The 12,709-nt window shown below is 53.2% G+C and overlaps 1 protein-coding gene across 1 annotated transcript in view; it reads left to right on the top strand.

Annotated features, from left to right (window-relative positions):
• The first annotated feature begins 732 nt into the window (after positions 1–732).
• The window catches only part of CRHR2 (corticotropin releasing hormone receptor 2), a 48,281-nt gene continuing 36,304 nt past the window's right edge, over positions 733–12,709 (top strand). The window contains exons 1-2 of the mRNA XM_033193437.1: positions 733–1,010; positions 11,595–11,673. Of these exons, the coding sequence (XP_033049328.1) occupies positions 927–1,010; positions 11,595–11,673 (163 nt within the window). The 5' untranslated portion in view covers positions 733–926. The remainder of the gene's footprint in view (positions 1,011–11,594; positions 11,674–12,709) is intronic.

The raw sequence follows: 12,709 nt of genomic DNA, 5'->3' as shown, positions 1-12,709 counted from the left end.
AAGATCCACCTGACATCAGGATCCCTAGCCATTTCCTGAAACATACAGACACCGGGGCCCCATCCCAAGCTACGTCATTGGAATCTCTGGGTGAGCCCTGCCATGGCTGTATTTGCTGTCAGTTGGGGTTTTTTTTTTTTTTAAGCATTTCATTTTGATAGAATTTCAAACGTACAGAAAAGTTGAAAGAATGATCCAAAGCATATCCATATACCCCTTTTCCAGATTTACCAACAATTTACATTTTGCCCCATCTGCTCTCTTGTTCTATCTATATCTCTATCTATGTGAGTGTATTTCTGAACGATTTGAAAGTACGTTACAAACATGGTGCCTCTTTAATCCTAAATGTGTATTTTCCAAGAACGAAGACATTCTCTCACCTACCCACAGTCCAGGCAGATGTAGCACTGATACAGTACTACTATTTACCCCGCATCCACCCTCCCATCTCAGTCATCCCAGCAGGCATTAGCACCTGTTAAAACTCCCCAGCTAGGTGTTAGGCAGTGCTGGCTCAGCTGAGACCCAGGGCAGCCCAACCCTGTGCTCAAGCAGGGACCACCGCCTAGGCCCCCTCCTCCTTTTCTCAATTCCTCTCTCCCACCTGGGGAGCTACAGCCTCAGCAATGCTGGAAGCAGATAGAAGGCATTAACCCCTTCTCTGCAGGCTGGAGGGAGAGCATAGCCCCTTGGCTGGCTGGGTAGCAGCAGCTGTCCTGCACCAGCTATAAATAACCTGGAGGCTGTGGGCTGTGGGGCGGGGCCACTGCTGCCCTGTGGAAGAGGTGGGTGGAGAATACCCCCTCGTGCCCAGGGCCTTACCTCGGGCCTCCCCTCCAGGGCCGGGTCCGGTGGGGCTGGCCGGGGTGTGGCCACTGTGCTGGGCAGCACTCTCGGGGCCCTAATCCCCATCCACTACTGGCATGAGGGGTCCCTCAGGGCCCCTAGGCCTCCTCTACATCCCACACCTCCTCTGCCTGCTCTGCCTCCTTCTACTGCTGCTCCAAGTAAGTGCAGGGAGTGGGAGTCCACGAGGTGGGGCACCAGGAGTGCAGAACTCCCAGCTCTCATGACTGGGGGTGGGGGTCTGAGGGCATGGTGACTAGGCTGGATCGGGGATCCCTGAGTCTTGATGATGAATTGGAGATTCCATGCCTGGGTGAGGGGGCAGGGGAAGGGAAGATGAAACTGTGAGGCCGGCCAGGATGAGACTGGGAGTCCCCTGTGGATAAGCAGAGGGTTCTGGGGTGACACCCTAGCATCCAGAACTTGCCTACCTCAGGGCCCAAGGTTCCCTGTCTCCTGTCCATTCTCTCCCTACTCCCATGATTCCCCCTCCATCTCTCCTGCAGGATCCTTGACTTCTTTCCCCAGCCCATCCCTTACCTGCAGGGACCCGCAGAGAGCTGCCTCCTGCCCCTGCTGCCTTGTCTCCACCCTTCCTTTCAGTGCCTGAAATCAGGCCGCCCCCAGTACCTGATGAGCGATGGGGACAGAATGGGCTCTGGGAGAACCAGCCTCTCCAAGGGTTTCTCCAGACTCTGAGCTTCGTCCAGCCACACCCCGTGCCTTTGTCCAGAGTTAGGGACTGCTGATGGAAAGTGGGGTGAAGGGACACAGAGCAGCCATCAAAAGAGAGCTGAAGAAGTGGGGGAGAGGCTGGTGGGAGTGGTCCACCATTTTACAGATGGGGAAACTGAGGCTCAGAGTGGGAGGGTGACCTGTCCTAGGCCTCACAATCTGGGGAGTGATGCCAGAGTGGAAGCTAAGAGGCCTGTCCCTGTCCAAGACTCCCCCCACAGACCAGCCTTGGGGACCATTTTCTGGGGCTTAGTGTCCCTATATGTATAAGGAGGATAATTCATTCAACAGTAATTCAACAGATATTTGCCAACAAAACCAATCCAAATCCCCGCTTTACTGCTTAATGTGTGACCTTGGACAGGTTACTCAAATCCTCAGTTTCCTCATCAGTCAAATGAGGATGACAACTGTGCTTACTGAACAGGCTTGTTGTGGGTAACACTGAGGTAATACAAGTAAAGCACACAGCATCATGCTTGGCGTGGTGTGAGCACGCAGTGAATGCCAGCTACACTTTTGTGCCAGGCACCACAGATACAGCATGAGGACATGAGGGTCCCTGCCTTCCTAGGGGCCTGGCCAGGTGGAGGAGAGAGGTGGGAGGCAGGTACCATGCTGAACTGTGGTCAGTGTCCCATAGGGAGATGGCCCCCAGACCGGCTGAGTCCTTTGAGTGACATTGCAGACTGCAATTGGGATGGGTGAAGGTTGTGCAGGTGGTTCACCATCCACCCCTCTGCCCCCAAAGACATCCTGGGCTTTGAGCTCTCTTGCCCTCTCCCACTTGTTCTCTAGATAAGTGCCTTCCAGGAGATCCAAGTATTGGGGCAAGGGTGGCCCCCAGCCCGTCCCTCTGGGGGCCATGCTGCCAGCCGCCCAAGCTAGTTAGATGGAGGCAGCTTCTGCTGACTGCTCCAGAGGTGCCCTAGGATTCTCAGGGCAACACTGTGGGCTCAGCTTCCCTTGGGGTCATCCCAGGCCCTGTCCCCAGCTCTCCCGGGGATCCCAGACTGGGATAGAGACCAGTTACTTGCCCACAGCCACTCAGCACGTAAGCAGCTGGAGAGCACTTAAACCCCAGCCTTTCTGACGCCAAAGCCCAGCCTTCCTCTTGCTGGGCCTTCATGGCAATGGGACTTTTTCCTGGGTCCTGAGATGATGAGACCTGGAGCAGGCAGTAGGGAGGGAAGGCAGCCGAGGAGAGTCCGGCCTGGCCTGGGAGGCTTCTCAGTTATTCATCCAGTGTTTAAGGAGGACTGCCCATGGGGAGGATCCAGGGTCTGAATGCTAATCTGGTTCCTGTTCTTGTGGAGTTTATAGCCCAGAAGGGGGCATGGCAGGAAAGAAAGGAGTCTGTATTTACAAGTTCCAGTAAATGGGCTCAGAAGAAGTATGTGTAGGTGTGAGGGCCCTTGACAGGATGGGGGGAGCCTGGTGGGAGGTGGGCAGCATAGCAGGGATGGAGATGGGTAGTTCAAGGGAAAGGATAGGGGAGAAGGTAGCGGGGAAGGCCCCAGGGCCCCAACCCAGAAAAGACATCTGTGCGAGACTGCAGAGCTGTATGGATCTGAGGACATACCCTGAAAAGACATCTGTGGGATCTGAGGACATGGGGCGCTCTCTGAGCAGGGGAGAGGAGTGGTCTGATCTGCAATTGTAGGGGTTCCAGCTGCTGTTTTTGAGTGAAGAGGATGCCCTGGCCCAGGACACACTGAAGGCCTGGAGGAACCCACCCAGACTTGACCCCGGTGCTCCCTATTCCCCATGGAGGACTTTGGGAAGCTGCTCTGGAGGCAGGCGGTAATCTGGCAGCTTTTAAGTGGTGTTAGGTGCCTTACTCAAACACCGGGAGGTGGGGCCACCTATTTACAGACAGGAAACTGGTTTACAGAGGCTCAGCAATGCCACTTGCCTCCCACTCTGTGAAGGTCCCAGGAGCTCCTCAGCCCCTGCTGACTGAGTTCAGTTCCTTGGAGCTTTGGACAGCAAGATACCCCCATAGCGTCTCACGACGGTGCCTCTGTGACCTCTTGCCCAGGTCCTGGCTTCTGGTGGGCCCATCTGCCCCAAGAAGGCTCAGCAAAGAGAAAAGAACACGGAGAAGTCCCTGGCAGTCCCTGGACCATCCCTGACCTGTCTGGCTCACACCAAAGACCAAGTCCACTGTGTGCCCTAAGACACACACTGAGGGTCGGCAGGACCGGGGCTCCAGGGCCATTTGCCAGCAGCTAATGCATTGAATGACTTTTCCCAAAAATTCAACTCCCTTCGGAGCATTTTCTAGCCTATCTAGCTAATTTAGTCTCTGTTTTTGCAATTTTGTTGGTGTTTCAGTATTTTAAAAAAAAAAAAAAAAATCTGTCTGAGGGCAACGCCTACTTAATTTTGTATTCCTCCTAAGTCTCAAATGTGCAGCCTTTAAGAATTATGGGACTACTCTTTATCTTCTTAGCTGTCATATTCTACTTCATTCAATTTAAACCATTTTAAGCATTCCTCAGCCAGTTTAGCTACAGTCACTTCTTCCAAAATTCTAACTTTTTAAATGTTAATTATAATTATAATTATTTTATTTTGTTTTGTTTTAGATGGAGTCTCGCTCTGTTGCCCAGGCTGGAGTGCAGTGGCACAATCTCGGCTCACTGCAAACTCTGCCTCCTGGGTTCAAGTGATTCTCCTGCCTCAGCCTCCTGAGTAGCTAGGACTACAGGCACCCATCACCACACCCAGCTAATTTTTTTGTGTACTTTTGGTAGAGATGGGGTTTCGCCATGTTGGCCAGGATGGTCTTGATCTCCTGACCTCATGATCCACTCACCTCAGCCTCCCAAAGTGCTGGGATTACAGGCGTGAGCCACCGTGCCTGGCCTTAATTTTTATTTTTAATTTTTGTGGGTACATAGTAGGTGTATACATTTATGGGGTACATGAGATATTTTTATACAGGCATACAACGTGTAAACAACACATCATGTAAAACGGGGCATCCATCCCCTCAAGAATTTATCCTTTGTGTTACAGACAATCCAATTGTACTTTTAGTTATTTAGTTATTTTAAAAGGTACAATTAAATTATTGACTACAGTCACCCTGTTGTACTGTGAAATACTACGTCTTGTTCAGTCTATTTTTTTTTTTTTTTTTTTGGTACCTGTTAGCCCATCCCCTAATACCCTTACCAGCCTCTGGTAACCATTCTTCTACTCTCTATCTCCATAAATTCAACTGTTTTGAATTTTAAATCCCACAAATAAGTGATAACATGCGATGTTTGTCTTTCTCAAAATTCTAATTTTTAATCATTGCAAACCCATGGGGGACAGATGATTCAATAAGCTTATTTTATTTCACCTAGCAGCCCTACAGGGCCTATCATGGGCGCTGACTCCCCTCACCTATATTTAGCTTCACATCAACTCCACCAGTTAAAACCATCCTATCCCCATTTTGCAGATGAGGAAGTGAGGTGAGCTCGTGTGCCCAGGGCCACTCAGCTAGTACATGGCAGGGCCAGGATTCCAACCCACAGCCTGACTCCAGATTCCCTTCCTTTAACAAAAGTTTAATTTTAACGTTGTTTAATTTTAATGTCGAATTATTTTTAGGACATTCAGACAGATGCCAAATCAGAAGAGATGTGACTTTTAGGCAAACTGGACATTAGATGTGTTGATAATTAAGGAGATAACTTTAGGCCAAGTGGCCTGTTAGAGGACCTCCTGCTGGCCAGTTCCTGCCCCTATGTTGGGCCAAGTCACCTCTCCCTCCCCTCCCAGTCCTCCTCCTTCCCCATCAGTGTTCAGGGCCCAGGGCTCGGCACAGGGGAGGCAAGCAGGACTGAGGGGAGAGGCATTCACAGGCGTTTAGAGAGAAGAGAGAACAGCAGAATGAGGAGAGGCCTAAAGCCTCCCAGGGGAGCTGGAGGGGAACTAGGAATGTAGGAAGACGAACTCAGCTGAGCACAGACTCAGGGATGAGAAAGCCTCTGGGAGCTGCCCAGGGTGGGGGTGGGGGTCCTCACTCAACATCCAACACCCTAAAAGTTAGATCTAAAGTCTCCTCTTCCAAGGAGCCTGCCTGGACACGCCAGGAAATAATGACCCACTTCCCTCATCTGACTCCCCACCCCTCACCCTCCCCTGGGCCAGTCTCAGCTCCCATTACTGTCCCCCTATGTCTATGCAGGGCCTGACTGCCTCCTCCTCCCCCTCCTTGTTCATGGCCACCTTCCTCCCTTCTTCCCCCTCCTTCCTGTTCCTGCATCCTTCCTTCCTCCCCCACCTCCTCCCCTTTCTCTTCCCAGTCCCCTCCACCTCCTTCCCCCATACTCCTCTTCCTCCCCTTCCTTCTTTCTCTCCTCCTCATTCTCCCCCTCTCCCTTTTCTGACCCCTTCTTCTCTCCTCATCATCATCCCCTCTCCTCCCCGCTCCTCCTTCCTCCTTTCCTGCCTTCCTTCTCCCTCCTCCTCTGCATTCTTCCTTCCCTCTTTTCCAGTCTTCCCCTCCAAGCCTCCTTCTTCTCCTCTTCCTCTCCTCTTGCTCTTTCCTCTAATTCTGTGCTGCCTAAGGGGCAGGGCCTGAGCTCAGGCTCATTGAAATCCACTGAATGAAAGCAAACATGGGATGGAATCCTGCCCCTCCCAGCTGAGTCCTTCTCTGACCTTGGGAAGCAGAGGGAGGAAGCAGGGAGGGAGTTCACCCCATTCCCCTCTGGTCCCTGGCAGCCTGGGCCCAGGACGTGTGGTCCTATAAATCTCCCCAGCTTAGACCAAGGGCTAAATATAGACAGAAGCTTTGTCACCACCAGGTCCTGGAGGGAACACTAGACTGGGCCAGACCCCCAGGCTCCAGGGAGGCGACACCTTTGAGGCCTGTCTGGGCCCCGGGCACAGGTTCTGTTTGGATAGGATCCAAGGTGGAATATTGATTGAGAGCAGCTGGAGTATTGGCTCTCACTCCTGCATCCTTCCCCAGCCAGGGCCTTTCCTTTGCCTCTTCTAAGGTGAGGGCCTCCCATGCCAGGCACTGAGAGGCGGGAAGCAGGACCTGAGCCCTCACACAGGCTAGGCTCAGAGCAAAGTTCAGAGAGAAGGAAATATAGCAAGCAGGAAAAGCCCAGAACCTGGGCTCCCAGAATTAGGGGTGGGGATGTAGCTCTACCTGGCTGAGGGGGTCATGGTTTCATTAATCCATCCAAGCAGTTAGTCAGTCGACAAACATTTATTTAGCACCTGCTATGTGCCAGGCTCTGAACTAGGGACTGGGGACACAGATATGGACCCTGGGCTCCCACAGCCTACAGTCAGTCTCACAGGCTGGGGTGTGGATGGTGGGGAGCTCTCTGTCCTAGGACAGCCAAGAGCTAATTAGCACACATGCCCAAGATGCTTCCCTCAGAAGAGAGAATCATGGGAATAGGAAAACAGTCTATTTCTTCTCTACACTCTTACACACCTCTGACACCAAAAGTGTGGATTTTCTGCCCCAAGCAATTCTGTACTTCTCTGGGGACCCCAACTGGGTGTCCCCCAATTCAATTCAATTCTGATGCTATCTTCCTGGAGTCAGCATCAGCCCCCACAGGTAAAGGCTCAGTCCCACAAGACTGCCCCCAATTCAGATGCCAATCACAAGACAGGGCTTCCCATTCTCTCCACGGACAGGCTATGTAAACCAAGAGTTCTCATGACCCTCTCTTTGGGTTCAATAATGTGCTATCACATTTTACAAAATTCAAGGAAACATTTCTATTTCCAGTTTATTTTAAAGTCTATCACAAAGGATACAGCTGAACAGCCAGGTGGAGAGGCACACAGGGCAAGCTGTGGGGAGGGCGCAGAGCACCATGCCCTCGCTGGATGCCACCCTCCCAGCACCACCAAGTGGTCACCACCCAGAAGCCCCCAATCCCACCTTTGAGGGGTTTCATAGAGGCTCTATTACCAAGGCATATTAACCCAATCTCCAGCCCCTCTCCCTTCCTCAAGGCATAGGAAGGTGCTGAAAGCTCCAACCTTCTAACCATGGCTTGGTCTCTCTGGTAACCAGCTCCATTTGGGAGCCCACCAAGAGTCACCTCATTAGAACAAACGACACTCCTGTCACCTAGGAAATTCCAAAGGTTTTCGGGACTCTGTGTCGGGAACCGGGGGCTAAGACCTAATATTTATAATTCCTCATCTCTCTTGTGCAAGGTCCTACCCGCTGGCTGCGTCTGCCTCCTGTGACCCAGCTCTCTGCCTCCAAGGCCCCTGCTCCTCTGTGGCAAGAGAGGGGCTTCTCACTTGAGTGGCCTCCTGAGCCCCACAGCAACCCCATTCTGGGGCTGGGGTCCTCTCAGCATCTGTGACCCACAGGTCTTCACTTCCTCACCCAGGACCAACTCTTCCCATGGGTACCTGACCAAGCCACAACCTGCCGACTGTCTGGGCTTGAATCCTGCCTCTGCCCCTTACCTGAAGTTGGACCTTTGGCGGGTGACTTTTCTTCCCTGGGCCTCAGCAGCCTCATCTGTGAAATGGGGTTGTTTGCAGCTACCTCAGAGACTGCTGTGAGGATTAAATCCGCTGTCTTCTGTAGGGCATTTAGAGGCAGGTCTAGCACTAGAGTCAGTGCTGACTTCGCATGAAAGAAGCCTCCTCTTCCTGCCTGTCTCCCCTCTCCTTCTCTTGGCACCCCCAAACCAGATTCTGCAGTTTTCTGTGTGGGCCCTGGACTTGCCTGCCTCTGAGGCTTTGCTCTCTCAGCTCCTGCCTGTGTCACTTTCTCCTCTTCTTGCTGTCTGCCCTACTTATGGCCCAAGTCTTTCCATCCTTTTAGATTCTACTCCAATGCCCAGTTCTCCTAAGGGCCTTCGGTTTCCTCAATGAGCATTCACTGAGCGCCGCTGAGGAGTGAGCTCAGTGTGGGAGGTGGAGGGTATGCCTTCAGGGGCCCATTGTCCAAGGGAAGGCTGCTGAGGGCAAACGGAGTCCCACACTGACTGGAGAGCTGGGGAAGAGGAGCACAAGGTTTCCAGGAAGGTTTTCTGGGCAGGAAGAGCTTGAGCTGGGCCTTGGGAGTCCCCACGAGGGGACTCGACCTCCCATCACTCGAACTAGCTCCCTCCTAAAGTCCTTGCCAAGAGTCACCATTCAGCATGTGCAGTCTACGTGCCAGGCTCTTGACCTACAGTAATTTGTTGAATGCACACAAAATCCTATGGGATTTGTATCATCCCCATTTTAAAGATGAGGAGATCAAGGCTTAGAGAACTTAAGTGGCTTGCCAAAGCCACACAGCTAAGCCCAGCATCCCCAGAACTCTGCACACAGGGATGTGTGCACTCTACCCACTCTGAGAGCTCTTCTCAAGTTCTTGGAATGGGATTATCCAAGATATGTCTGTCCCTGACTTTCCTGGACCATGTGTTTTCTGAGGACAGCAGCCTCCCTTTCCTCTTCCTCCCTGTCCACCCATCACCACCACCACCAGGGGCTCTGCCCAGAATTGACACCTGCAGGGTATATTACAACTTGGGACTGAGTCAAATCCACCCAAACAAGCCCCTTGAAGAGAATGAGTATCTTTGGCTGTGCCAGCTTTGGGGGCCAGCAGAGAAGTTATAGCAGATGAAGCCGGGATCTGGGGTTATTCCAAAAATTACTTCTGATATGCCTGCCCTAAATTTTGCTCAGACCCAAAGAGCAAGCATCAGTTGCAGAATATGGTAACCCTGTGCCCACTCCCCACAAAGTGCTTGCTCAGCCAGAAGATGGCCACAGCCTGAGACCACAGAATCCAAGGCAAGGACAACGCCACATTGCCTGAGTCCTGGGGGAGGATGCCCTGACCCTATCATGGGTTCAAAGCAGGCGTCAGAACCCCCAGTAAAGTCAAACAGGAGATCACTTCAGTGATGGGGCTACAAATGTCACAGCTCAGGGACTTTGAGAGAAGGCACTAACATCTGAGATGGAATGGCTGTGTCTGCCTAAGGGCGTACCATGGACACTGCATGCTTCTGGGTTGCCCATACCCTGACCTCCAGAGGCTGGGATTCACTGGGAACCCTCCCAGGGAGGGTTCTCAAACAAGGGGGATGGGGGCCATAAAGAGGGTGATGGGTCAGGCCTAGAACCCTCACTCTCCCCAGACCCAACCGAAAGCAGGGCCTGAGAATTCTTCCTGGAAGGTATCAGTGTCTGGAGTGTTCCCTCCCTTCCCCAGCGCCCCTGACCCCTGGCAGTGGGTCAGCAAGGTCTTCCTGATGCCAGAGAAGCTGGAGCAGAGGAACTCTCAGCAGCTCCTTTGATATGCAGACAGCAAGACCATGGCCCCCAGGGTTTGTCCTGCAGGCCAAGAGGCCAGAACTCCTGGCTGACAGCTCAGGAGGCCCCCACAGTGCCAAGACACACACACAACACACACGCCTGCTCCTCTGCATTTCCCTCAGTACCTCACATTGTGGGTGGGAGTTTAGCGGAACATAGGTGCAGTGAGTGCCTCTAAATGGTGTCTTCCTCACCCTAGGCTTCCGGGAGGGGTGCAGGGGGCAGCACTCTCCTGTCTGCACAGGTGGGATCATTCATTAGAAGCTCCAGGCTGACGTGGTGAGGCTGAGCGTGCAGCTTCCAGGCCCAGCACAGGAAACGGACTGGGCCCAGTGTGGAGAACGTGATGTTTGAGGGCTTTTGGGCTCTGGCCCCTGGGGACATCCTGGGGCAAACATTGACCCAGCTGCCAGAAGGAGTACATCTGACAGGCAGCAGGAAGAGAAGGGGCTGCCCACTGATGGAGCAGTGCCTTCTGGAATCCCAGAATCAGGAATGTCAGGGTTGGGAGAGGCACAAAAGTCACACACACATGTGCACGCACACACACACATGCTGACCACAGAGCAAGAAAGGAGTGGTCTTGGGAGGAATAGGGCCAAGGGTTAGAATTTTAGAGTGCATTGCTCTCGTTCAGTCATACACCATGCATTTTCCGGCTCTCTGCCTTTGCGCATGCTGTGCTCTCTACCTAGAATGCCCTTCCTGGCCTGATCAGCTTGGCAAGCTCCTACTCACCCTTCAAAACCCACATTAGCATGACCTCTTCTGTGATGCTATCCCTGCCCTCCTCAGTAAATCATACATGCTGTAAAGCTGTATATCCTATCCATCTTTCCCACCGGAATATGGTCCCTTCACGGGTGCACATGCCCACATCTACTTTATCCATGCACATCCAGCACCCATTCTGATTATTTTTTAGGAGATGGGATCCTGGGTACTTCTCCGTCTTTTGGATGGAACTGCCATTATTGCAACAATCACATCTCTTCCCTAGTGAGTGCCTAAGCTGGCCCTATGGTCCCTTCTTTTGTCCCTACTCATCTTTCTGGTTGCCCCAAAATGCTACCTCTTTCAGTAAGCCTTCCCTGTCTTCCTGAATCCAAGTTAGGCACCTCTCTCATGTATTAACCTAATGCTGTTCGTTGCAAGTGCCTGCTTACCTGTGTGACAGGGAAACAAAGTTAAATCATGCATTTGCCTCCTCTTCCTTCTGCACTTTCTAAGTCTAGAGGATCCCTACCTGGCCTGGGACTACCTGAAGAACACCCATCAAGTCCCCCCAGCCAGGGCCTGACACACAGTAGGTGTTCTGCAAATATTTGTTGGTTGAATGAACAACTAATGGAACCCACCCCTCACCCGGCTTTGCTGACAGAAGGACATGAGCTCCATCACAGGGACACATCCCAGCCTGAGGAGGAGACAGCCTTGGGTGCTGAGGGATGGACAGAGCAGACCCCTGCCCAGGAGACAATGTTACACTGGGCCACTTCTGAGGCCTTTCTTGGGTCTAGCCCAGGCCAGGCTGCTGCTGCTCCATGTGGCTGTGGGCATCTCCCTCCTCGTTGTTCTCCCTCTCTGTACTAAGAGGAGTAAGGGATAAGTGATAGGATAGGATGGGAACAGACAGGCGTTGTCAATGGCCAGCCTGGGCCTGATCTCTGACCCTCATCCCTGCTCTCCCCTAGGCAGCTGGGCAGAGCCAGAGCCTGTGGGCACTTCTGGAGCAGTACTGCCACACCATCATGAGCCTCACCAACCTCTCAGGTAGGCACCCTCCACCACCACCATCCAGCAGCTTCCGGAGACGTGGGTGGGCCCTAGGGGAGGAAGAGGCTTTCCTGAGGCCAGCCCAGGCTCAGCTGGATAGTGGGTGGGGTGCTGGCTTCCAGTCCTGGTTTGATTTCTGCCTTGCTGGGGGCCCTTAGGCAGGCGCCTTCCCCCTTCTAGGCTCAGGCCTGCCCCTGATAATGAAGGGCTTGACTGGGAGGCCCCTCCCCATTCCCAGCTCCCTCGAGGTAAGTCAGTTGGCTGGCATTCAGGAGTTCAAGGAGGGGATGACCCCGCTGCTTTCCAACTCCGGGGAGACTGGCAGAAGGTGCTAAATATTCTCTGGTTGCTGTGGCTACAGGTGTCACTTCCTGGTAAGGACTTGCAAAGCAGCAGCCCGGCCCTGAGTTCTGGCCCCTCAGAGGTTTCCAGTGGCTGATTCACAGGGTCAGGGCCAGCCACTGCGGAGCTACACAGAGCCCTGGATTCTGCTGGGTTCCAGAGAGATATCTCCAGTGTCCCACCCTGTATCCTGGCCTTCCCAGGTCTGCATCCACAGGATGGGAGTGGGGGTGACCCTCGCTCGGGCCTGGGGCCACCGCCAGGGCATGAGGAGACAAGGGTACTGGCCAGCACCCGGACCTAGCCTCCAGGCGCTGCCCAAGCCAGGCATCAAAGAGAAAGTCTTGCTGCCTGTTCTCCTTCCACTGGGGCGGTCAAGAGCTCAGGTGTTGGGATCAGGTAGACCTAAGTCTGGATCCTAGCTCTTCCACCCAGCGGCCTCGCCCAGACCCTGGAAATTCACCTAACTCATCTGTGTTAGTGTCCTACTGTCCTGGGGCCACTGGAACAAAGCACCGCAGACTGGGGGCTTGAGCAGAAGCTGATTTCCTCACCATTCTGGAGACTGGAAGACCAAGATCAAGCTGTGGGCAGGGTTGGTTCCTCCCGAGGCCTCTCCTCTTGGCTTGCAGGTGGTCTTCTTCTCCCTATGTCTTCACATGCTGTCTCCTCTGCATGTCTGTGTCCCAAT

The sequence above is a fragment of the Trachypithecus francoisi genome, unplaced genomic scaffold (genome assembly GCF_009764315.1).
Source record: "Trachypithecus francoisi isolate TF-2019V2 unplaced genomic scaffold, Tfra_2.0 Lachesis_group4, whole genome shotgun sequence".
In the NCBI taxonomy this organism is placed as follows: Eukaryota; Metazoa; Chordata; class Mammalia; order Primates; family Cercopithecidae; genus Trachypithecus; species Trachypithecus francoisi.
Note: the sequence above shows the minus strand (reverse complement) of the source record. Positions and strands in the feature narration are given on the sequence as shown.